General features: G+C 43.3%; 1 protein-coding gene and 1 long non-coding RNA gene across 3 annotated transcripts; both read right to left on the bottom strand.

Moving 5' to 3' along the window:
- On the bottom strand, positions 1–5,667 carry LOC109300418. 2 transcript variants are annotated; one of them, XR_002098211.1, is made up of 4 exons: positions 5,601–5,667; positions 5,367–5,452; positions 2,537–2,605; positions 1–193 (listed from the first exon to the last, which is right to left on the bottom strand). It is a non-coding gene; the product is annotated as an uncharacterized LOC109300418 (long non-coding RNA). The 2 variants fall into 2 exon arrangements; XR_002098210.1 differs by having other exon boundaries at positions 5,367–5,480; positions 5,601–5,662.
- A 2,081-nt stretch (positions 5,668–7,748) lies between these two features.
- ASB12 (ankyrin repeat and SOCS box containing 12) lies at positions 7,749–14,886 on the bottom strand. The gene is given in 4 exon segments (XM_019521075.1): positions 7,749–9,319; positions 11,452–12,242; positions 12,244–12,294; positions 14,683–14,886. Coding segments are annotated over 3 exon segments (954 nt in total). The 5' UTR covers positions 12,276–12,294; positions 14,683–14,886; the 3' UTR covers positions 7,749–9,188.
- Positions 14,887–26,335: the final 11,449 nt, after the last annotated feature.

Genomic DNA, 26,335 nt, shown 5'->3' with positions numbered 1-26,335 from the left:
TTTATTGTTCCAGGCTCAACTCACCCAGTGTCACTTAGCACACTTGTAAAATGCACCATCTGTGTCCTTAGAGTTTTTTGTCCTTCACTACTAAGAGAAAAGCTCTATCATGTTTTTCCATGAAAAGAAAATGGTTGTGCAGGTTGTCCATGGGACACTGTCTGTCACCTTCAACCTGATTCTGGTAGGTTTCCTACAAAAACAAAAACAAAAAGGAAATGTTTATCTGATGGTTTTTAATCCAATAAAAAGTATGGTTTTAAACAACTCCCCCCCACCCCTCACCCTGCTAATCACTTCCAAATATTGGCTCCCTCAGAATAAAACCAATTTCACTGATGTTTCCTGTCAAAGCTGAGATAGAAAGTTGAGTGACAGCATGAATTATAAAGGGTGTCAACTGAAGACCTACAATTCCCTTTTGATTGTGTTATCAGTAATATAGGAAAATAAATGATTGTTTACAATAAATCATTTTGACCGAGTGCCCTTAAAAAGAAAAAAACACACCAAGATAACACATTAAGGACAACTATGCATCATGGATAGCAGGTGTTACTAAAAGGTATTTTGCCCTTGGCTTTTTTACTAAATTTTTCTTCCAAATCATAAAGCATTATCATTTCCATGGTAACCTTAAGTCATTACTCTCATCTGTTGTAAACCTGCCTAATCATTCTAATTTCCGAAGGAGTAATCACAAGTGTATAGAGGCAAGGGGCAGCATGGGAAAGACTGGGGGATGTTATGTTGGCTGTAAATGGGCAGATGACTCAGTGCCTGGACAGATGGTGCCTGAAAGCTGGTGAAACTCCATGGATGAGCTGTCAAGCTAAGCAGAGATAAATAGCATGAATCAGAAATTTGCACGTGAGGACAGGAAGTGAAATATTAAAACAACTCAGCGTAAGTCTACAGGAAGAGAATCCCAGAGATACCCTTTGCCATGTATGAGCAGGAAGGGCCAAGTTATGAGGAAGTAGGAAGATGTCTTTAACCAGGATAGGGCATGCTGCCTTTGCAGGCCTCAGATACACTCACATCCAAACACAGCACATCAGGCTTAAAACATCTGTGAAATGCACCAAGATCCTCAAATAGGAGATACAAGAAGGAAGAAGACATTATTGGTACCTGAAAAGCATCCATCTAGTGTCTGAACATGGGAGATTGTCCACTGTTACAGCGACAGACAAATCTCAGAGAGTTTGCAAAGGATTCTCCAGGTCTCATCTGAACTTCTAAGAACATTACATTCAGACTGGAAATTTCTTAGAAATAAGCTCTTTATGAGATGTCTGCCACTGCCTGTTATATCAGAAAAAGCAAAATAGCTTCCTGCATGGTAGCTCAGCCCCTGTGCTGGACAGAAGCTTTGCAGATGCAGCTGGAAACTAAACACTCAGCTTCCTGGGTTTGGTGTAGTTTTTTGAGTCAATTCCTATTTTATCCAAAATGGTTGACATATTCCTACTCAGATCCTCTTGTCAGATTTGATGTAGGCTTAGCCTCCACAGTTGGTATGATTGGAGACAGCATGATAAAGCTTCCTCACCATGGAGCAGTCCTTCCTAACTGGACAGTCACATAAAATAGTCCTCACTTATATCCATCTGAACAATTAATTGTTTTTCCAGAGATCCGACTGCTACAGATCCCATGCAGTTTGGAGCTAGACACAATAGTGAGAGCTGCTTCTTATCATGAAACTTACATTAATTAATATACATGTGCAGCTGTTATTAGAGCCACCAGCTGGTACTTGTTTGGTTTGATTACTATGAAAATGAAAATTTTCATCCATTCAAGTATTAACAAATTACTTTCCCCTTCAGGTTGTCAGTTCAAATCTATCCCAGGTCAGCAGGGAATGAAAATCATTATCTTCTGATGGCTGTTCGGTGGCCTGTGTATAATGAGAGGATAGCCATAGTCCTGTTCCTTTTCTGATGTGACCACATCAGAAAAGCCACCATAATCAGCCATTGGGATAATGGCACTCTTGTTAGCAGTCTCAGAAGAGAGGCTGAGGACCCGATGGGTGTTGGAGTTGCAGTGATGGTTTCCTTGTACACTTAAGTGATTGATGGACATTGAATTCACCCACTGCTGTTCACACTTATGTGAGGGCAAAACAGTGGGTGTTTTATGGATGCACTGGGGGTAAAAGCAGGTTTTAAATGTGCAGCATGTGTTATCCAATCATTTCCTTACTTTCAAATGTGCAAAGTTGCTACTTCAAGGAGCAGGATCACATTTAGTGTTTAATCTTCCTACTTCATTTTTTAAAAAGTTGAAAATATCTGTGTGTTTATTTTTCCCCCCTTTCCTTAAACTAATATTACTTCATATACCCACAGGGAAAACAGTAGCATAATGCCACACTTGTCAAACTAGTTTCCTATATTAACAGAAATGGAATGCTAACTCTTCTCCATATGAATTGCTAATAAGCCCATCATGGTGGTATGCATTTAAATTATGTCATACAGTTATATAATAACAGCAACAACATCAACCCACCACCACCACCTACCTCTTTTATGGCTCTTTGCATTACGAGATCTCAACAAGTACTTGACAGAGGAGGTCAGTGTCACTATTTCTGTTTTTCAAGGCAGGAAAACAAGCACAGGAAGATTAAGTGATTTGCGCCACGTCACTGAGCAGGTCAGTGTCAGAACTGGGAACAGAATCCGAGTCTCCCATGTCCAAGCTCTGTGCATTAGACTGCCTGGTCTCCTCTGTCATAGTGCTGTTATTAGCCAGTATTTGTAACTAAATTTAATGTCCTTTTCTGATGCAAAAAAAATAATGTTATTGTTGGGGTTTTTTCATGAGACAAAAAGCTAGCCCTTTTATGAATCCTAGAAAGGGCAGGGAATGACATCTGGGAGTAGGATGGGCAGATGCTGTCACTGCCCCACGATCCCAGGCCTGGCCTTGCCTGCCCACCCCACTCCAGGATGCTGCTCGCCACCTGCCCATGGCTCCATCCTGGCCAAATAGAGCAGAGCCATGATCCATTTCCTACAACCCCCTGCAACAGGCACTGGTTCTGCGAGCAGAGGCAGCTCCATGCTGTCACCGCCCCATGATCCTGGGTTCTCCATGGAGACAGCTGGGACCCCCGCAGGCAGCGTGCACATCCAGACAGATTGGATGGGGCTACAGATGGGTGGGGAGCTGCATCCGGGGCTTGGGCTGAGATCTTGGGGTGGTGACAACGTGGGGCCATGGCCAGGGCAGAGCCACGACGTTCCCTGCATGCCCCTGCCCACAGAACCCGCACCTGTCACAGGGGCATGTGGGGAGCAGATTGCAGCTCTGCCCCATCCTTGGTCCTACATTGTCACCACCCCACGATCCTGAACCATGATCTGGCCTTGCCCACACATCCTGCTCCCAAACAAAGCTGTCAGCCTGCCCACGGCCCCATCCCATCCACCCAACCACATGCCCTGCCCACATGGGTCCAAGTCTTGGCAGTGGGTGCGGGGTGGACTCACTGGGGTGCCTAGGCAGTGGGGCTGGTAGCTAGAAAGAGTCACCGCTGGCAGGGCTGCTGGGAAGCGAGTCCAGCTGCTCCGCCGCCCCAGCCCTGCTTTGTACCTGCGGCGGCGGGACTGGCTGCCCCCTGTACCTGGGCTGGATGGGATCAAGGGACATACCACAGGCAGAACAAAATCCCTTGGTGGGCCAGATCTGGTCCATGAGCTGTATTTTGCCCACTACTGCTCTACATGGTTGAGGAAAGACATCCTGATCTACCAAAACAAAGAGGATGATGCAGCCATCCTTGATGTTTATGTACTATAAAGCTTGCAGGTATGAAAGAATCACAGACTTAGAAACCCCTGCCAACGAGCATGTTCACTCAGACTGAGATAGTTAAATATACACTATAGGTAGCATTATTGCCCTAAACACCACCAATACACATCATGCAGCCTAATAGAAAAGTGAGCATCTAAGAAGTTTGTAAGTACTGTGTGATAATATACTTGCCACGTTCAGGCCCTCGGGAAACATGTTTTAATAGGAGTTGGTTTGGCCTTAACAGTATTTTGAAAGACCCTTCTGCTGAGTTTCTCCCCTGGCAGCTGTAGGTATTAATAAGGGAAAAAATATCCACTCAGCTAGTTTAGTGCCTCCCAAGTGATGCTGCTACTGGGATTGTTTATAATATATGAAGGAAACATAAGGCAAATGGTACAGTGTTTAAGGCTAGGACTAGAGTGTCCAAAATGACTGGGGGATGAGTTATTTCTCATGTCATTAACCCTAGCACTCAACAATAGGCCATTTCAGATCATACACAGATGAGCAAGACCTCTTAGATCATCCAGCCTGTTTCCCAGCCAAAGCACAATGGCTCCCGACAGAGTATTTTCTAGTGTTTTGTCCAGTCTAATTTTAAATATGCCAGGAGCCGTGGAGCTTAATGCTTCCCCAAGGAAACTCTTCCCTATCTTAATAGATTTTGATTAATAGATTCTATAACCTCTGAAATAACAATTAGATTATAAAGCCTATAAATAATGCAGAACTTTCTTGTGTGCTTGTCTGTGTTTTGCAAACAAATGTAATCTGACTGCCACCCAGGCCACGGGGATATCTGGCACACGGGTTCAGCAAAGACTAGGAGCAAGTGAAGAAAACACAGCTCAGGGAATCGGTACTCCCCGAGGCTCCGACAGCATCATAAACCACTCCAGCAGTTGCCATGGTGACGTGTGTGCATGGACATGTTCCCTGAGAGCTTTCTGTTGTCTCTATTTTCCCTGTGCCTAATTGACATTGGAGGGTTAGGATACAAGTATAGACTATATCAGGAACTATGCAAGGGATATGGTCCTGAGATCCAAAAAATAGAAGAGAGGAGGAGGAAGGGCCTTAACAATTAGGAATTTAACTGCCAGAGGACTTTGGGAGCATCTAGAAGTGAATGGAGCAACAGTGACCCTGTGTGGTTATGCATCCAAGGTGAGTACCCACCTAAGGATCCAACTAGGGGGATCCTTCATTCCTGGTGCCTGTTAAAAATAGTCTTATTAAAACAAAGAACAGCATCTTCTAAACTCATTCTCTCCGCAGTGCCTTGCTGTGCTGTGCATGACATACATGCCACATACAGTATATGGCTCTCACGAGTTGAGTACTGTTTCCCTATACATATTGGAACGCAGCAGTACAAAATCAAGTGCACATCAACTCCCTGCTGTTTACAACATCTGTTAATAAGAGTGTAATGGGCATCTGCATTGAATCCCAACTCTGAGCTTTTACCTATTTGACACTTCTCAAATGCAACCATTCATCTTCCCCACAGGAGGAACCAATCAGGCATCTCCCCACTTATTTACCTTACAAGGCAGGGAGGAAATCACCCCAGCACAACATGCCACAACACTGATCATGCATCAGGTCGGGGCTGACAGACCCTCACCATCTGGCAGGAGGCATTGCAGAGTAGAAGCCTGAAATAAGGCACGTAGTGGACAACAGCATCATACCTTTAAAGACTCCCCTGTAGAACCACTTCTTTTTTTGATGTTTCCCACCACTAACCTACTAGTTAGACTTACGGCCACACTTACCATGGGAGATGTTCAATGGAGAGACCGTTCTTTTTGTTGTGCGTTTGTACAGTACTAAGCAGGGTGCAGTCTCAGCCCAAGACAAGGACTTTGAGTTGTTGCTCAATAAACTTGGCAGATAATTTTCTACAAGTTAATTTTATGCATCTCTTTAACCCCCAATTCTTTCTTCCATCATGCTGTGTGCCTCCATGACTAACCTTGGTACCTTACTAATATTCTCTGCTCATGTCCCCCTGCTGTCACCCACCTGCCCCCTGCCCCCAGCTGGCTGCCTAGTGTTTCAAGACCCTGCCTTGTGTCACATTACAATTAGTTTGCAAGCACCTTGTGGCAGGAGTTTTGTCAGCTATCTGGGGAGGTATCCAGCACACTTTGGGGCCTGTGTAAAACCATGACTGATATCTGAGCACTGTGTCCTTCTTTTGCTTGGCTGGGTTAAATTAGGGAGCTGGATGTGCTGCTACAGGAAAGAAGTGTTAATCAGAAAGCCAGGCAAATCCATAGTCACTGATACACATGCACCTTCCAGGGAGGGTTTCACCGTGTGCATGCAGGTGTGCCAGGCACTCCAGATTAACAAGCCAAGTTTCTTGTCTGCTGACAAGGACAGAGAGAACAGACCTGACTGTTGTGAGCTGGGACTATATTTACTGATGGGCATAGCAATTTACATGAAGCCACTCTGTGACCAAATGTGCCGTGTATTTTTGTTTCCCATTTTCATCCCCACTCCCTTCACTCACCCTTTGCTCCCCCAACCCATTTGTTTCTCTTCCACCTACAAGGAATGGTTGTTTAGACACACAACTTCATTGGGGTAAAGATTGCAACTGAGTCTTGTCTATAAACCCTCCTAGCACAACGCGGCCCCAACCGACGTGCTCGAGCACATACAACATTAAAGGTTTACTAATGATGATCAGCATTTAAGAACAGTTACATCACCAGTGACTGTAAGCATTCCCACCCATGATTTAATGGCAATATATGTTCAGATGAACAGAACTTGTAATAGTATCTGGCCTGGGATGACTCCCGATAACAACACAGCTGATCATCTGTGGCAGGAGTCAGCAGTAGTTTTGATCCCTCTTTCATTTGGCTCTTGGCTTGAATCATAGAATCACAGAAAATTAGGGTTGGAAAGGACGTCAGGAGGTCATCTAGTCCAACCCTCTTCTCAAAGCAGGACCAACCCCAACTATATCATGCCAGCCAAGACTTTGTCTAGCAGGGCGATAAAAGTCTGTTACTTAAAAGAGACGGATACAATTTACACACATCACACAGAACCTGTTTGTGAACAAGCAGTTTATAGGTTTTATGACCCAAGGGCTTTGCCTGCACTGTTCTGCTGAGTTGGGCCTGAGACTCAAACTTGGATGTAGATCCAACCTTGCCCCCAAACAGGGATGTTTCCATCTATGGTGATGTTTTGGGGCTAACTCCATTTTTAAGATTTGATATGTATCTCTGAAGGTCTGGGTAGCCAAGGATCTAGGGTTAGTATCAGATACCACCTAAGCTGCTGGAATTTGTAGCAAGTTTTGTCTTATTAAAGGATTCCTCAAGAGGTTTTCAGTGCTTTGCTTCCATTCAAGCCAGAAATGCCACGGAACTGGCCCCACCAATGATCCAGCACCTTCGCTAGAACCTGGAAGACCAGAAGCAGCAGAAGCTAACAGAATTGCTTCTAACCTCAGAAAAGGCTCATTTGGGGTCCTGGTGCGGTATGGAGTCAACATATCCTCTGCATGCTTTTCCAGCCCCACATACTCTAAATGTTCCTCTGAGTCATGGTGCACTAGGGTGGTGCACTAGGTGTGTTGGCACCTCTGAGGAGGATGGATCAGGGATGTTATTCATAAATCTCTTTTCCAGCAGCTTATTACTCATCCATTAAAATTTGATCAGAACTGATACAGCTTGCAGAGAAGTTTGATCAGGGAACAAACTGCATCTAAGGCCTTGTTAAAGTTTTAACTAACTCAGTTTAAAGATCCAAGTCAAGTATTGTACTCAACCAATGTCAGTTAGAAATGGGGTAGGAGGAATCCCAGGCTGGGATGTTTTTTGCTTACCATCAGATGGACTGTTGTCAGTCCTGCTCTATAGAATAAAGCACGTCATGCTTGTTTACATATTTATGAGCCAAAATATGAACAGTTAAGAAACAGCTAACAGGCAGAGTCAAGTTTCCGTTGATATTTGCCAAATTCATACTTCCATATGACACCAGAAGGCAGCAAATCTCTCCAGTTAACAATTAAACAGTAGTTATTAAACAAGCCAGAACTGTTTAATTAGGACTAGAACATGCCTTTTTTAAATTGTAAAATCAAGCATGCAACAGATTAGGAGAAGCTCCTGTCCCCTTCAATCCACCTGAACCCATTTGTTTATACCAAATGGGTATAAACCAGTATGTTTTAGCTTTTAAACATATAGGGACAGAAAGGCTCAAGAGATCTATTATAAAATATGCAGATTTTTGTTCGAGTCACCATTTCAGATGCAGCCCTTGGCTGGAAGCTGTTACCATTGAATGGCTGCTATGTAGATGGGTACCCCTGTATCCATCACTTCCTTGGTGCTGTACAAAATAGTGGAGACAATATGGTCACTGCCTGAAGGATCTTCCAAAAAATGAGCAGATGGTCTCAGGCCAGCTACTAGTGGGTAGCATCAGGTACTGTTGTCCTTCTCCCTCTCAGTCCTAGCAGGGGCCACAGAGAATAGGCTGTGGAGACTGATAGGCCTTCTTCTACTGGGACTTGCTAAGAAATAATTTATGCTTTGTGAAGAAGGGCAAGAGGTGCATGCTACTCTTCTCCAACCACCTTACCCATTTACTGCTTGTAGCTAACATGGAGGGCTCCAGTCTGACAACTTTTATCAGTTCCCAAATTCACGCGCCTCATGTAAATCACAAGTCTGATGGCAGCTTCTTATTCCAGCTGAGAGAGCATGATAAGCAATGGTACAACTTCCCAGGAAATTGATTTTTTAAAGTAAAATAAGACCATTAAATAATTACATTCATCTAAGGTCACACTCCAGAGGAAAGATCAACTACTGTACTCTTTACCCTATTGTACCATCTTTCCTTTCCTGGTTAAAGGCAGGAGGGAAAACCAGCCTTTTTCTTTTCTTTTTTTTTCTCCTTCAGATTTTGCTTTGTTCTGCCACAGCCCTATGGACTCTGTCTCCACTTACAAGTCACTAATGTGAAGAGGTCAAAGTACTAAAATATGAGGGTAGAAAACCAAGATGATCTAAAGTAATAAACCCGATTCTTTGCTAACACCACGCTCTGGGCCTTTCAGCACACTGAGGGAGCTCGTTCTTTTTCCTTCAGCTTCTGTCCTCGATACCTGTTATGTGGTTTGTGTTCAAAATGGCAAACATGCCTTTCAGAGGTCTAACACAAGCAAATGCAGACAGTACAGATGAGCAACAGATGACAGCAATACACATATAATTGCTATTCGGTAACACCTTCTTAGCCAGGTGGTCAACACATTATGCAAGGCTTTGGTCTTAAGCTTTGTAACTCTTCCAAGGTATTACTCTGATCCCCTCTTACTATCGGTGCTTGAGGTAGTTCACTAGCACAGGGGGAATCTCCAGCTGATCTATGGCTCGGGCTCTCCTGGCACGTTTCAGAAGCTTCCTGACAGCCAGCCTAGACTGAGACATCAGGGATTTGGGATGAGCTGTGGAGGAAAAAGATGACAAACAAAGATTGAGGAATCAGCACAAACTTTCTGGACACAAAACCTCCAAACCTCATGCACCCCCATAAGCAAAGAGAGCATTAGTACTCCACGGATAACCCAGTTTGTTTCTCTCACGCACAAATCCTCTTGGTACACTGCAATATGCACACACTTTGGCTTTCTGCCAGCTGCAAGGTGTCTGGCTACTGCAACCTTTTCAATGAATAAATTGCATCACCATGCAGCCTGCCACCTGGAGACTGTGTCAATGGGCATGACATTAGACACAGTCTCACAGTAGCATTCCTGAAAGCAGATGGGCCTGTATGGTTCAGGGTGCATAACGCCAGTGGCCTGGCTCTGTGCTTTGAATGATAATCTGCGGACGGTCTGATCATCGGTGACAATGACGATAGCATTCTGCTCTAGATGGCCAGAATCTGAACGCTGCTGTGAAACAACCTCTAGCCGTGTCTTCTCACCCTTATAACCTTCGTCACACATCTGTGAACGCAGTGAGGCTTCAGCCCATCACAAACTTGCAGCACATCCATGTCACTACCTACAGAATAATCTGCTTGTTCAGCAAACCACTTTTTTGACACAGATTTTCAAATTCCAGCTTTCCTGTCAGTGCAGAAAGCATGTAAGAGGCACAAGACAAGGTCCTTCCTATGGCCAGGGTACTGTACATGTTAAATAATAAGCTTAGCTCTAGGAGTTTCATGGGAGCTGTACCTACCTAAGCACTTTTTGGAACATTTCTCATTGCTTCACTGGTACAACTACATCTTTGCTGGAGATGAAAACATCAGTAGACATTGGTCACCACTGTGCAACCTAAACCTACTGAGAAAAAGGCTAGAGGTTTCATTGGTAATGACAGCTGAGCACTATAAACGCTCATGTTCCCACAGTTACTAAGTGTGGAGGAGCTGCATCAATGGTGAATTATACCTTTGAAGAGAACATCCATGGGATGAAGTTAATAGGTCCATCTGCTCTCTTTCTTTACCCTACATTCTGCTGTATCTGCTTCTGGAAGATGAAATACTCACTGTCCCTATGCAAGATTTTTTATTAGCCTCAAGCCAACATAACTTTGCTTTCACTTTGACTCCTGCCAGTAAGGGGTAGGGGAAGGAGGTCCCTGAGAATTCATTTGATTTGATTCCTGATCACATTGGAGCACTTGGACAGTCACTCCTATTTTGTCCCTCACCTTCATCCCCCATGGCTGTAACAACTCTTGCAGTCAACAAACATGGGCAGAAGCAACTGAGATTTCCTGAGCAAGCTACACTTGTAGAGGAAAGAAAGGTAGCCTTGACTCAGGCCAGATACATACCCTGTGAGCTGAGTATTTTAGTGGGAGAAGAAAGGAAAGGAGCTAAATAGTTTTGAATGGAGAGGTGCCTTGTGGAAAAGTGACTATAGGCTCATTGGTTAACTTCCCACTGTGGGAATGTTAGGAGCTGGTGATTTGTGTCCTATGTAACCTGCACTGACAGCAATATCAGCTGGAGTAAATGTCACAATTAATAGCACAACAGCACTTTCCCAGGGTTTAAGACAGGGAGTAAAGAATATGGCGCCCAACTGAAATTTTTGGGGGGACAAATTACTGCAAACCCTTTACCAAATTGACAGCAATTGGTTTGTTAGGGGAGAAGATGAATGAAAAATGATCATTGCCAAGTAGTTTATGGGTAGAGACCTATTTAATTTGCAGCTTCATGGATTTCGTGGAAACCATGAAATCTGGGATTGTCCATGAAAACTACTAAATGAACAAAAAAACTTAATAAAAATAAAATGCTGGCTCCCCAGTGGGAGCTAGCAGTCCTTGCTGCCTGGAGGGGAAACAGCTGGCTGGCAGGGCATCAGACAATATGAGGGCTGTCCCATCATCCCTCCTCCCCCCAGGACCTCCCTGCCAATCAGTGCCAAAGAGGAGGCCCTCTCTGCCAATCAGCACCGAGGGGTGGGGCCTCTGAAATGACTGTGGAATTAGAATTTTATTCTGCCAGAAACCTGTGAAAATTGGTAAGTGCCCCCACAATTGAGGTAGACCCCTATTTACGGGTAATGCAAAAGTTTTCAAATCGATAGCTGTGCACACGGATTACCTCTTTCCCTGATCAGCAGTTCCAGACCCTCAGTCTTCGGTGAGACCTTATCTACTGCAATGTTAGGTAAGTACACATTGGCTCCAAAATCAATGAGCAATCTTATGAACTCACTCCCACAGCCATGTCTCAGGCAGATTTCAAGCAGTGTCTTGGGCTGCTTGATGCGTGCAATCATTTTCTCATCAGTGCAGTTATAGTCGGGGTCAGCTCCATAAAGTAACAGCATCTTGAAACATTCCAGGTGTCCATAGACGGCCGAGAGGTACAAAGGGCCAGAACAAGCTGCAGTATTGGCAGCCCAATCTGGGACCTTTGATTTAACATTAGCTTCTGCCCCATGGTCTAAGAGTTCCTGCAGAATACTGAGGTCTCCATCCCGAGCAGCTGTGAGCAGGGGAGAGCAGTTATTGTAGATGCTGCCAGAAGGACAGGCCCCTGCCTCCAGCAGGGCTTTCACACAGTCAAGGTGGCCATTACTAACAGCAGTGAACAGCGGAGTCTGTGCCTTCACATCCAGGCTGTCCACCTCTGCTCCGTGAGCCAGGAGAACCTCTAGACTTCTTAGGTGGCCCTTAGACGCTGCTAGGCGAAGCAGAGTCCCAGGAACACCCCAGCCACTTCTGCTGTTGATAAATCTCTTGTATCTGTCTTGACACAAGAGTTTATCTACAGTTTGGTAATCATCTTGGGACACCGCTTGGTTCAACTCTTGCCTCTCTCCATCATCATCTTCATCTTCGCAGGGCTGGAGCATGGAGAAAATTTTGGTTACGTCTATGAGACTCATTGTTTGTTTGTCTCCTAAGCACGACTTTCATCATGAGCTGTAATGCATGAGATCTGTGGAACAAAAGCAGGATTCGTTCAGAAAAGCAGTCTCATTCTCCTCAGACTCAAGTGGGGGAACATAGAGATGAAGCCATTGATCACGTTACATCCTTTGTTCCTCATGCAGACATGCTCATTCTTATGCCTGATAGATCCCAGGAAGCTGAAGTTTTAGGACAAAAAGATCTAAACCAATTGCTAAGATCCAAACCAAAACGATCTAAGCCAACTGGTTTAGATCTAAAAAGATCTAAGCCAGTTGCTTCAGTGTAAGCATGGACCACAAGGCCTCGAAGCAACACCTATGTAGGTGTTTAGAACGCCACATTCCCTGGGGTATTGGCCACTAGTCATAACCATGGTTTCTACAGTGGTTGTTTGAGGTGAGAGGAAGAAGACATTGGATTAGGGCTGGGGCTAGGATTTGTAATACCTGGTCAGGACAGCCCTGTGGTGTGACTAGGGGAGGTCACTTATGAACACAACTTTGGCATCTAAAAGGCGAACAAGGAGGCTGGCTTTTCATGAATGCTCAGGACTCCCCAGCCCCCATGGCTGTTTATGACAGTGGTCGAGTACTGAGCATCTATGAAAATCAGGCTCCTTCCCCCTCACCTTGCCTCAGCTAACACCGTCAGTCAAATGGGAGAATGATCAGCTAACAGCCACTTTCCCAAGCATGTTGCGATCTAAAGGAAATGCTCAAGTAGGCTGGAGAGCCAGACCCATTGCTGATGCTTACTCAGGAGCAGATACAGCTACCTTGTCCATTTTTTTTCCCCTTGCAATTCCTAAGGGACTGGAAAAGTCACAGGGTTTGGTTCAATTCTTCATGCTGAAAAATGACTTGTGGAGCTAATGGAAACAGACAAATCCAATTATGGGTTTTCAGAAAGGCAGGAAGGGTCTTTCTGTACTAAACATACAGGCGTCTCGCTATCCAATATATCTCCCTTCTCAGCCCTTCCTCCCCCACCCTGAAGCAGGACAGCAGGAGAAGAGGGAGGGGATGGGGGAAATCTTCTCCACCTCTGACCAATTGTTTCTTTTTGCACAGAAGCTGTAACGAAGTCAAATAATCGGAGTTGTGAGATCAATCCAGATCTGGTTGCAAACCTCTGCAAGAATACATAATGCTCCAGAGGAATGTGCAGTCTCCCAGGCTGCACCTGACCCGCTGTGAAATGCTAGAAGGCAGGAACGGGCTACAGGAATTCCTGACACATTCCCTTCCCCAAACATCGAGGGAGTCCTGCCGCAGAAGCCACCTCAAGGGACAGCCCTTGCCATTCCTACCCCTAAAAGATGTGTCAAACCCTTTCAGACGAAGCTGAAATTCTCTGTTCCTCTAGTTAGTTGCATTGTGAAACCAATAAATACATTTCCAATAAGAGTGCTAAGAAGCATTTTTCCAACTATTTGAGTTGGTTTAATAAAGATACTTGATTTACCCAAAGAACCTTGTCTGCCTATGTCCTTAGACCAGGGGTTTTCAACCTTTTTGGATCAGTGTACCCCTGGCGGCTGGATACAAAGCGGGGGTGAAGGGGTGGCACGTGGCCAAATGTGGGGTGGCAGCAGCTGCCACGTGTAAACTTTGCCTGCTCCCCCATCCAGCCAGGCGGGCAGCGCTTGCACAGCAGTGCGGGATGGTGCATGGCAGTGCTCCATCCCTGCCTACCCATGTGTACCCCCTAGGGCCTTCTCAAGTACCCCTGGGGGTACACGTGCCCCCGGTTGACAACCCCTGCCTTAGACCGACATGGCTACAACCTACACCCCTTCCAATAAGAGTGGCACTTACTGCATAAAGATGCATGTTAAAGGACATACACACTAGCTTTGGACAAATGATATATACACCTACCAGAGGCAATGAAGTGTACCTGTCCCTAAACATCATTTTAGCAGCAACATTTTCTGAAGTTGTTAGGCCGGTTTTGTAGACAAAAATCTATTGAGCCTGAATCTATTCAACTGGATGAGCAAAAGCCAAAGCAACAGTCAATAAAATAATGAAGCCCTGGATCTAACAGAGAAACAACATTACTTATAACTTATTTTCTTTTAAGCAAGTCTCAACTTGAAAGGAAAGCACAGCTATACTTAAAAGGAAGACACTGAAAGTAAAGGACAGCTGTAATGATCATTAAAACCAGGAATCAGTGTCTACATAGTGACCCTCCCTTCACCTTGTAAACACCAGAGTAAAAAGCATATATTTCACATGATCGCTGATCAAAATAGCCACTTGATGCCAGACACTGAGACAATCCCCTAAAGCAACACATCAGCACATTTGACAGTCAAAAGAAAAGGGGCTTGGGTCAAAACTAGCAAGTTCTGTTTAGAACAGCAGGAAACACACTCACAAACTGAAAGCTGAGGTTGCCGAATTACCTTGAAGTTGCCAGAGTTGCCTGGCTATCATTGTGTGGCTGTCTGACCTTTGTGAGGTAGCCAGTGCTCACCCAGTGCTGTGCAGGAAGCTGCTCTCCCAGGGCTAATTCTCCTCCGCCTTGTGCAGAAAGGAGACAGTCCTCCAAGAAGAAGAATTCTCCTCCAAGAGGCGAGCTATCAAGCTCTGTGTGACTGGAGAGAGGGAGGCCATCAGGAGCACAACTGAAATGCCAGGGGCAGGGAGAAGGGCCAGGGCTTGCAAGCTAATTTTAGCCCCACAGGCGTTTTATCTTACTACTTCCATTCTTGGAAAGTTCCCACTGGGATGAGTATATATAGATGGGGGTGGGAGGAGGTCTGAGCCAGAGGGGGAAGCAGACAGGTGTTACTCCAGGGGGTGAGATGTGGGGTAGTAGACAGAGCAGACACATGCACACGGCATTTGTGTTATTTTTTCCCATCCTGAGTCAGTCAAATTTACCCAGATTCATTCACGTGTTTGTCCTAACACTAGTGATGCTGGTCGGTTCCCTGCCTGGGGCTGGCAGCTTCCTTCCTGCTATCGATTACACCCACGCTGGTCGCTGGGATTTGCATGCTCTCTAAATCTTGCCTAATTCTTCCCAAACTGATGTTCTCCCAGCCTGTATCGCCTTCTCCAAGGCCTTTTTCACCTCCAGAGAAACATGAATTATGGCTAATGATTCCCAACACTTTGGTTTATTCCTGAATTATAGAGAGTCTGTGCTACTCCCTGGCTTCTCCAGGATGCACTGGGTGTGAGAGTTCGAAGTTTTGTGATGCCTGGTTACCAGATCATGGACAATCAGGCAGATTAGCTAATATTTGCCTTTTCTCCCCGGCCCACCACCTCTTTTATTTTACAAAACTAAACAACTTGCAGTAAGGCAAAAAAGCTTCTGTGTGCCTCAGAATAGTGAACAAAACAAGTAGGTGGACTGGTAGTGTTTGGGGCTGCCTTATCAACAGCTGTCAGCTGGTAAAAGTGTCATTTTATCTTATCCAGTTCTCTTTAAACATTTTTTGCAGACAAGAAGGAATAGTCTGAGTGTGAAGCAGCATTATCAGTGCTATGAGATACTAAAAGAAATAAACTGAATTATCCAGCAGAAAGATCTCCCATACTGCAAGAGCTAAATCTGGGGGCTCTCTGATAAGGAAGTCTTTTAAGCCCTTCACCAGCAGCATACCCAAAATAGTTCATATAGCACGTTGAAGAATGTGAAGTGCTAGGCAATGCTAAGTATGATTAATTAATCAAACCTGCAATTTGCTGCATTGTTTGGACTTCAGTCTCCTGTAATTTTGCCATTTCCAAATGTGCTGTAAAGCAGATTCCATTGCTTCAAAATGTTCATTTTTTCCAAAGCTGAGGAAATCATGAGTGAAAGCAATTATGTGGAACAATGTGCACAGAAATATTTGAATAAAAATTGGGAGCACATAGGAAGGGTTTATTAGGTAATAAAGAAGCCACTATCAAGATTAGGATTCTATAATCAAGACAGACAGCTCTGGATAAAAACCCTCCCTGGTTCAACGATGAAGTAAAGGCAGCAATTAAAAATAAAAATAGGCAATATAATACAAATGAAAAGAGAAGATAAAATACAAGCTATGATGCATAGTACATTGATAAGGGAAGCTAATGATATCAAGGAAAAAATTGTTGGCTGACAGACCTTGAGACTACAAAAAGATTTGTTTGATTTTTAAAGTATCTAAAAAATAAAAATAAATTCTAGCACTGGCATAGGCCTATTACTGGAGATGGTAAAACCATTAATGATACAGGAAATGCATTCAGTATTTCATCTGTATTTGTAATGATGCATTTATATAATGTAAGAATGAAGCAGTACTTTGCTATAGTCTATTAGTAACTGAAAGATATTAAAAACATTTACATGGGATAAATACTTTTTGGACAGCAAGCACAGGTAACTAAGACTCCAAAATCCCAACCGTTAATTAAGGAGGTATCTGGGCTATCAACATTAGTTTTTAATAAATCTTGGAATACTGGGAAAATCTGGAGACAGCATTTTACCTAATGCTGTGCTAAACCTCAAAAACAGCAAGCGAAATGATAGAGAGTTATAGACCAGCTAGCATGACAAGATCCACACAAAATAACTACAAAGCTGATGTGGGAATTAAATCATTGAAAAAGGGAAGGCTAGAAACATAATTAGTAGCAATCAATGTGCTTTTATGGAAAGACAGTCCTATCACACAACTGATTTTGTTCTTGGGGAAATACCATTTTGGTTATTAAGGTAATAGCAGAGAGTCAATAAACTTTTTATAAGACATTTGACTTATTACTGTAAACAATTCTGATTTTTTTTTAAATTAGCACGGTACAAAATCAACAGAACACACATTACATGGAGTAAGAACTGGCTAGCAGATCTCAGAAACAGCCCCCCAATGAGGAATTGTAGTTGAAAGGGGTGTTTCAAACAGGGCTTTACAAAGATCAGTTCCATACCCAATGCTATTCAACATTTCCATCAATAATGTGGAAATACAAAGGCTGGTAGCAGTGTGAAAAATAGCGAGCAGTACAGAGCAGCCAGAGCAATCTGGATCATTTGGTAAGTTAGGTCTACGCAAACAAAATGATTGTTAAATACAGCCAAATGGAAAGCTGAACCTTCATCTAGGAACAAGGAATGCAGGCCAAATTACTGAATGATCTGGAAAAGCAGCGACTAAAAATGATGCAGAGGTCACAGCAGACAAACAACCTTTTGCTTCATGGTAGCAAGGGCAGAATTAATATATTGCTATCCTAAAGCTTAAACCTCTTTACCACCTAAATTTAAGGTCAACCTCTGTAAACCACAAGCAGTCCAAGGTCTGTGACATTCTGCAGTTCATTCAGCAGAGGGCAGTGGTACACAAACTCACTTCTTTACTGGCCATCCTTCTATCTCAGTGGTTCTTGACCTTTTCAGACTTGAGACACCCCTTGGCAGACTCAAGGCACCCTTCAGAAAATGCCAGCTCTTAGTTTTCACTCTTCTTTTTTAATTAAATAAAAATAATAGAGCAATTCTCTTGTTACAAAGAACTCAAAAAGACCACAACAGATCAGAATGTTTTTAACATCATGGATTCTTATTTGAAAGCCCTGGGTTTATCTTGTGAATCCTGTTTGCACATGTAACGGTGCTAACTCTGCAATACCCTTAAAATGTTCTCAAGGGTTGAGCATGCTGGTTGAGAATCATTATGTTCTATCGCTATTTTAAAGCCTCATTAGCTACAAAGAGCTCTTAAAGTATTAATTTTATTGTAAAGCACCTCATCTACTATATTGTTATTTTAAACCAGGGGCACTCAGCCCACAGGTCAGATCCAGCCCCCAGGTGCAATGTCATCTCGGCTGGGTACAGGCAGTCAAAAAGACCGAGGCTGAATTGATTCAGTCTTTGAAGGTTAGTTTAAGTTGCACAGATTAAACTGAAACAGAGGTAAACAGACATTTACTTTTGATTCAGGAAATGCAGCCACATGCCTGCAGTGGCTCAAGCAAGAAGCTGGGGGGCATTAAAGCAGGCTTGCTGGCTGTGTGTTTGCTTCCTCTTCCTGTTGCCCCTGAGATCTCTGGGATTTGCAGTCTAGAATCACAGAAATAGGACTCTGCAGGGCTGCTCATCATTTCCTCTTCCTGCTTCCAGGTGCCTTTGGGATTTGCAGCCAACAGTAAATCTGATTGGGGGAAGGGGTGTTTAACCTGCCTCCCTGGCCCCAGACCCCATCCGGGGTTTGCTGGAGTGGGGAGGGAGCAGTCACCCTCATAGACTGGGCTGCATCCCCAGCCGGGCTTGCCCCCTTGTCAGCCAGCCCTCACCACTATGGCTAGGGAGCAGAGGGATGGGGCCAACCCTGCTCTCTGGAGCAGACAGCCCAGCCCAGCCCAGGGCTCCAAAGCATGCTGGGATGCTGGGGGTTTCTGATTTAACTTGAACCAGGAAGGGGTCTGGGACAGAAATTTCATAAACTAGTTTGACCCCAAATCATAGATTAATTCACAGATTCATAGATTGTAAGGGGCTGGAAGGGACCTCGGAAGATCATCGGGTCCAGCCCCCTGCACCAAGCAGGAAAGACAAGTGGGGGTCAGGTGACCCCAGCAAAGTGACTGTCCAGTCTCCTCTTGAAGATTTCCAGGGTAGGAGATTGCACCACCTCTGGAGGGAGCTTATTCCACAGCCTGGACACCCTAGCTGTGAAGTAGTTTTTCCTGATGTTGAGCCTGAAACAGTCTTCCAGGACTTTGTGGCCATTACTCCTAATCTTCCCCAAGGGTGCTCTGGTGAACCGTTGTTCACTAAGCCCTTTATGTACACCTGTGATGTAGCGGTAAGCTGCTACCAAGTCCCCTCTCAGCCCTCTCTTTCTCAGGCAGAAGAGTCCCAAGTCCCTCAGCCTTTCCTCGTATGGCTTCTTGCGCAAGTCTCTTATATGGGTGGCTCTTCTCGGGACTCTCTCAAGCTTTTCCATGTCCTTGTTAAAGTGCAGCGCCCAGAAGTGGATGCAGCACTCCAGCTGCGGCCTCATCAGTGCTGAGTAGAGTGGGAGAATCACTTTGGTTTTGCTGGAGGTGTATTGATTGATGTATGCCAAAGTATTGTTAGCCCTGCTGGCTACAGCACTGCACTGCCAGCTTATGTTCATACTGTGGTCTTTTATTACCCCCAGGTCCCTTTTCATTTGTAGTGCTGGTCAGGTTGGCGTTGCCAAGTCTGTACCTGTGCAAGGGATTGTTCATCCCCAGATGGAGCATTTTACATTTCTCAATGTTGAACTTTATCTGGTTCTGGTCTGCCCTATTTGCCAGGCTGTCTAGGTCCCCTTGTATCTGCAACCTATTTTCAAGCGTGGCCACACTTCCCTGTAACAGTTAAGTCTGATACCATATTCAACCAGGTTTATCTTAAACCAGTTTCATACATTTTGAAACTGGTTTATGTACAATGAGCTACTCTTCTGTTACAGGTTTAAACCACTTAAACTGGTTTATGTGTAACTTCTGTCCCTAGCCCTAGCCCCTGCCCATATATACTGGGAGCCTCCTGGGCTGTAGCCCTGTGTACCAGGTCAGGCACACAGGGCCTGATCCCAGTGTGTGGGGCCTGAGTGGAGGCAGCGCAGTCCCAATCCAAGGGCCCAAACCAGCCCTGTGCCATTCACGTGGCCCATGGGGCTAAATCCGTGAGCACCACGGTTCTAAACCACAAGAATCAGATCAGTGACTGCTGCCAGTGAAGCTCATGGAAGAGGAGCTAGATGTGTAATTCTCAAGAGTGAAGGAGTTCAACAGGCTCCAAAGCCAAACTGCAGAAGACTATTCCCTTGTTCTTGCTGTTGTCTCAGCACCTCTGTAGATCCCCAGAGGGTCAGTGGGGTCAAAGCACCAGAAATGGATCACAGAAGAAACTAATTAGGAGCCTGGACTATGAAAGCCAATTTGAGTTTGTTTCCACTTTTAATTTGTGAATTGGCTGCATAACAATCACACATCAAAGCAGGTGCCCAGATATTTGCTGTTAACGTTGCTTCAACCCATGGACAGTTCAGGGAAGTTAGCACAGGGGGAAATCTGGGATGCCTCTCAACATCAACCTGCATTTGTTTTCAGTACAGCAGGTTTTAGGGGAGTCAGAACCATATTAGTAAAGCTTTGAGAAACATCACAGAAACTATTACTCTCATATTCTGTAAGTGAAAAACTTTTGAGCTTGCAAACTATCCAGCATCCACGGAACCATGAACTAGGAGCAGTAAGGTCCTCCAAAAAGCTACTGTTGGAGAGGACTGCAGTACCAGAAATGTATTTCCAGATAAGGCAAGGATTTCTTAGGGTGACACCATTTATTGGAAGAACTATGCAGTCAGAATAAAGTTAGACAACATTTCCAATGCAAGATATTTTTCGTCAGGTCTCTGATCACAAGAAACAAGGCACACTATAGTGAAACACAGCAGAGAGGAGGAGAGAAATTCTCAGGGGTAGCAGACTTAATTAGCAGAAGAAAAGGTGATTAGTGGGAGATCAAGACCTATCAAAAGGCAGGGGAGGCACTCTTATTCCCATAATTTTCAGATCATCACATTACTCTTACATTACCATTTCCAGAGTAAGTGCAGAGAAGCCCAGTCTTGCAAATTGCCATATTTAAACTTGAAAAGCAAATTTTTCTGTGCATTAAATTCTCTGCATAATTAAGCTTCATAGCTTTCAAAAGCTGTTGGCAGCCCTGTATCAGCCACAGAAAGTATTTTATATGAATATCACTAGATAATTTGCATGTCATCAAAAAAAAAAAAAAGGAATCTGTCTTGCTTGCATTGAAGTCAATAGGAAACTAATGCAACTTAACAATTCTACAAACTCATTTTATACTCTTCCTAATCTGCTACACCTGATATGAACTTCCCTCTCCATCCTATTATTGTTTAGCTTGATTTGGATCACGCATGCTGTGGCACAGGGACTTTCCTTAATTAATGGGAAAAGATACATTTTACAATACCACTGTAGTCAAATGTCATATAGTGGACAGGCTTGGGGCTATGACATTTGCACGCTTGATTTATTCAAAGAGCAGTTCTCTGAAAAATTACTACAGGTGAATTGCACCCTTTTACTCCATAGATCTGTATGTGTAGTCACATCTGCACTTTAGCAGATAAAGGGTTTGGGTTTTTTTACTACTTCTTGTTCATACTAGCTGAGAGGGGGCTGAGGTCTAGTCTTTTATTGATCAACAGAATTATTTAATAAGCTGTAGTCAACTACACTGGAGCAAAAACACTGAAGGCAGGTGACTGAAGATCTGATCCGTCTGCAAAAGGTTTATTTGGAAATGGCACTTTCTAGTAACTCAGAGTCCAAGTTAACACCCCTCCTTAACTTGAAAACTACGTATATTTGATAGAAATGATTGAGGCATAAAAATGCAAAAGCTTATACTAGTTTTAGCCAATATAAGCCTTGTTCAGGGTAGGCTTCTGCTTTACCTGAACGTAAGAACTCACAAGTGTAAGACACATTCCAGCTTCACTGACCTGTGCAAACCCAGCCTGAGCATTTTGCATTTTTCCTATTAAAAAAAAAGTGAAGGACATCAGTAAGAGCTTTAACCTGCTAATGCCCCCACACAAAAACATTCAAACTATTTGCCTCCATATATTTAAATCAGCAGATACATTTTGTCACCGACTTAGAATTTCCATATAAATGTTCTGCATTGTAGCATTGGAGGAGCTTGTCATTTTGCGTATGCTTCTGAATGCTTCAGCGTACTTACTCTGTACATCTGCTGCCTTCTCATCTGTTGGACAAATTCAATTGAGTCACTGCAACAATTACGCTGTCAGCAAGAGGTGAAATATTAATGGCTTTAGCACTGTAAGGAGACCATATTAAAGGATAATTAAACAGAATGGGTCAAATAAGACTTTAACATACTCTCCAGGCAAAAGAAATCTTCAGAAGTAGGCTATTTAGCTTAACTGGTGCCCTTTCATGTTGAGTTTTACCCCAGCTCAGAATTACTTAGTGCTCTGCATGGATAGAAAAGTAGGTTTCATTTAGAAATTAAAGTTCAACTACGCAGTTCCCATTGAGTTCCCCAATCAGTATTTTTAGTGAATGCAGGGGTTTTTTTCCCCCCAGAAGACTCACTAGCAGCCTTAAAGAGGTTTGAACAATACACCTACAACAGCTAAAAATGGAATGTGCCTCCTCAACGTTAACTTTAACGTTCACCGATGAAGGGAAGTTATCAATCACCCACACCAAAGAAGTTGTCAGGGACAATAAACATCCCTGAAACAAATTACAGCCTTGTAGACTCAGATTTATTATTAATGTGAACAATTCAATTAACCACAAGAAAAGTCTCATTTAGGCAACTAAAAAATTTAATTGATGTTGTCAGAAATATTTCAGATTACTGAAAGAATCACATTTTTAAAAAGCGCCAAGGATTTAGCATCCCCACCTACCCATTCTGGAAAGAATTTGCACTTTCAAGTTCCACACAGTAGCTAGCAGATACCCACTGATCAGAAGCCCTTGTCAACGCATGTAGGCCTCAGGATCATGAGCTCCATTTATTTAGATGTTATTCTTCATTCAGTCAGCAAATGCAGTGATTGGATTGCATTGAAGCAGTGAACTTATTTTTGGTTCCCCAAAGTACCATGCTCCAGTTTGGATGCTGATCACTGTATGTCCTTGGACAAGTCGCTTCATTTCTGTGCCTCAGTTTTGCCACCTGTAAAATGGAGATAAAAAACCCAAACCCACCTAACTTGGCACCATTCCTAGAGGATCCATGGCTGGAAAGCAGGAAAAAAGGGGTATGATTTATTTTACTCCATCTTATTCTGATCCCAATTTAATTGGGTTCAGATACAGCAAACAAGGAGCTGCCATCAATGAGGAAAACATACTCCCTTGTCAATGTTTGTTTGATAAGCAAAATTAACTGGACATTCCTGATCTGTTCATTTTTATCTGTTCCCAAGGGCCTTCCCTGCACTACTGGGCAACTGTCCAGTTAAAAGGCAAAGACCTACAAGAGGAGAGATCCATTTAAGAAATGTGATGTAAAAAATCCACTTTTTACCTGCTGGTATGAGAGCATGAAGCAAAGGAGGGAAAGTGGGGGTTTCAGGTCACAGATTCACAGAAGTTTAGGGTTGGAAGGGATCTCATGAGATCATTGAGTCCAGCTCCCTGTGGGCAGGAAAGATTGCTGGGCTCAAACAACACCAGCAAGGTGTGCATCTAGTGTCCTTTTGAAGATCATGTTGATCACCCCTGCTGCAAAGGACTAAGCCCTTCTCACCCAAACAGTTACTTTATAAAGGCTGCTCTAACCAAGTAACTGTTGAGCCATCATCTCATCTACTAAAATGAGTTCCAAAAGAGAGTTTTAAATAGTATCCAAGATCTAAGACTATACTTTGTAACAGTACTCAAAAGTTAACTGAATTGATATTTTTAGAATATTAATTCAATTAAGTCTCAAGGATATGTCTTGTATCCAAACTGCATTTCTCATAAGAGGGAGAATATAAATTGCAGACTAGTATTTCAGCTTTAGAAAAAGAGTCAACTTGAAAGCCTACACTTATGAAAAATCTATCTTTAAATATGCTCCTATCTTCCCTCTTGCCGTTTTTCAGCAGCACTCGCTGCCTGCTACCGTTTATTTTCAAGCACCCACTACAAATTACAGAGATGTTAACCCTTTTAAAGTAAGGCTCCCTGTGCTGGTGTGGTTTCATCTGAACCTGCAAAAGTTTCCTCCCTCAAGTCATGTCACTAGATAAAACTGCAGAGTGGATTACTGAGCTGGGGGGGGAGGTTAGTACTTAACTGTCTTGAGGATTTTCTACCTGAAGTTCCTGGAAACAGAGTTTAGGATTTGCTGCTCATAGAGCCACATCAGATCACTAACCTGGTACAAAGAAAGGGTTTAAGATTTAAAAAGGCATCTAATGTTGCAGACTACCCTCCTTGCAGGATCAGAAATCTTTTTTTCAGAAAAAAAATGTAGAAACTCCTTGAGATAAGGAACTGTGGGGTTTGAGACATGCATGTGTGAGAAAACCCACAGACATGGTAAGGCTGTAGCAGAAAGCTACAGAAGCTTGTGCAAGGGTAACAGGGTATCTAGGAAGCAATTCCTGTAATACAGAGCTCTGGCTTAGCTCAGCAAGATAAAAAACCATGTAGGAAACAAGCAAATCTTGTGCACCCACTGAACTTGCTGGTAGGAAGTGGATATGAAAGGGTTAAATGCCAAATTCCAAGTGGTTTATATAAAGAAGGACCTTGAATTACTGAGTTAACACCATTTCCTGCACATTTTATAGCAAACGAAGATTTTTCTTTAAAGAGGAAGGTAACATAACAGTAAAGGGGTTGTGCTTCTAATAAAGAGGAGAAAAGTAGAGCAAAATAGCTGGGATAGCAAAGTGACACACGTGGCAGCATTTATAAGATGTCAGGATGCCTCCAACTTGCATGGAACAATATGTACTTTGCAAATAGTCCCATGAATCCAAAGGGGCCATATTGCACAGGTAACCTTTGCAAGGTAACTGTTGGAAACAAAAGCTGTTGTCATTCACCTGTCACCCTGAGATTTTTTAAATTTTAATTGGGGGTCTGAGCTACCATTAATTCCCATCAGGGACACCCATCGCAAGCCTCTCCTTAGAAATGCAAAGTATTTTATTTTCTGTAGGAAATAAAAATAAAATTTAATACGTACAAATGAAATGTCATGAGACAAATGCATTTACAGAAAATGGCACAGTGCTCCTATACACATGGTAAAAAATAACGCTTTCAGCAGTGCATTAGCTCAACTGTTTTACATATACACAGTCCTGGCAGCAAATTTAAAAACATCAGAACAGGGGATTTAATCACTCATTTTCATACAACTATTCATCAACAAGGTACAGTAACAACAAAAATGGCAAGTGACTTCCAAAGATAGCAGAAAACATTTAAAATTTTAAGCTGAACACTACACAATTTCAAAGACATTCCTACAAAGACCGACTCATGGATAGTTTAAGAAACTTTTCTGTGCTCACTTGAGAGGGTGTAATCCAGTGCTACAAAGAATACAAATAGGACACTGAATGGACACATATATATACATAAACACACAGGGATCAATGTTACACAAAGAGACAAGGGTCAAAACATTTCAGCCAGTTCTCTTTCTGCATTGCTTTTACAGTTTGAAGCCAACAGGATGCTTAAACATAATTTACTGAGTGCAACTGGCAGTAAGCTGGGTACCATTAGTGCTAAACATATACAGGAAACCAAGGATTTTAACATAGCCTGTTGTGAGAATCTGCTTATGTTAATCAAATTATGTATAAGAGCTTGTTTTAATTAAAGGCTAATACATTCAGAATGGACGTTTCCCACAGGAACCCAAACACAGTATGTGCTGTGTGTTATCGGCACAGAATGTAAACATGGATCCGCTTCCAGATTCATATTTGCATTTGTCACTTCTTTGCAAAGATAATTCCCCAATGCAATGCAAGGTTGGGGTGGAGAAAGGAAAAGGAATTATATAGCACATAGTTTGTATGATTTCTGTATGAAAATGACAGTATTATACAGTTAGTGTCAAACAATTAGGCTGGGGGGAGGGGCTGTACTACATCAACAGGTACTAACACTGCAGTGGAAGTTTTGTTCAGTGTCTGAATATAAACTGCAATAGTTACTCTGATCATCATACGAACTACCATGTTCCTTAAGAATTGCTTCTTGCAAGGTGCAGTGTCTCATCAGACATGGTCAGTACCTAACGACCACTACTTCAAGCAAAATTGGAGATGCTAGACACCTCAGAGGGGTGTGTATCTGTCTCTGTGGCCTAATGTCAGTTCAAATGCAAGAAGGTGTCTTAATTAAACAGATTCTAGGCTTGCAGTGTGTTCCCAGTGGAAAGCCATCAGACATGGAGGAAACCATGCACTCTGCACAGTCTCAAGTTAGACCTCAACCCCCCCCCCCCCAACTTTTCTACCAAGTAACTACCCACTTTTTTTCCTCCCTCTTTGG

This window comes from Gavialis gangeticus, unplaced genomic scaffold (assembly GCF_001723915.1).
Source record: "Gavialis gangeticus isolate Ggan-Ray unplaced genomic scaffold, GavGan_comp1, whole genome shotgun sequence".
Classification (NCBI taxonomy): domain Eukaryota; kingdom Metazoa; phylum Chordata; order Crocodylia; family Gavialidae; genus Gavialis; species Gavialis gangeticus.
Note: the sequence above shows the minus strand (reverse complement) of the source record. Positions and strands in the feature narration are given on the sequence as shown.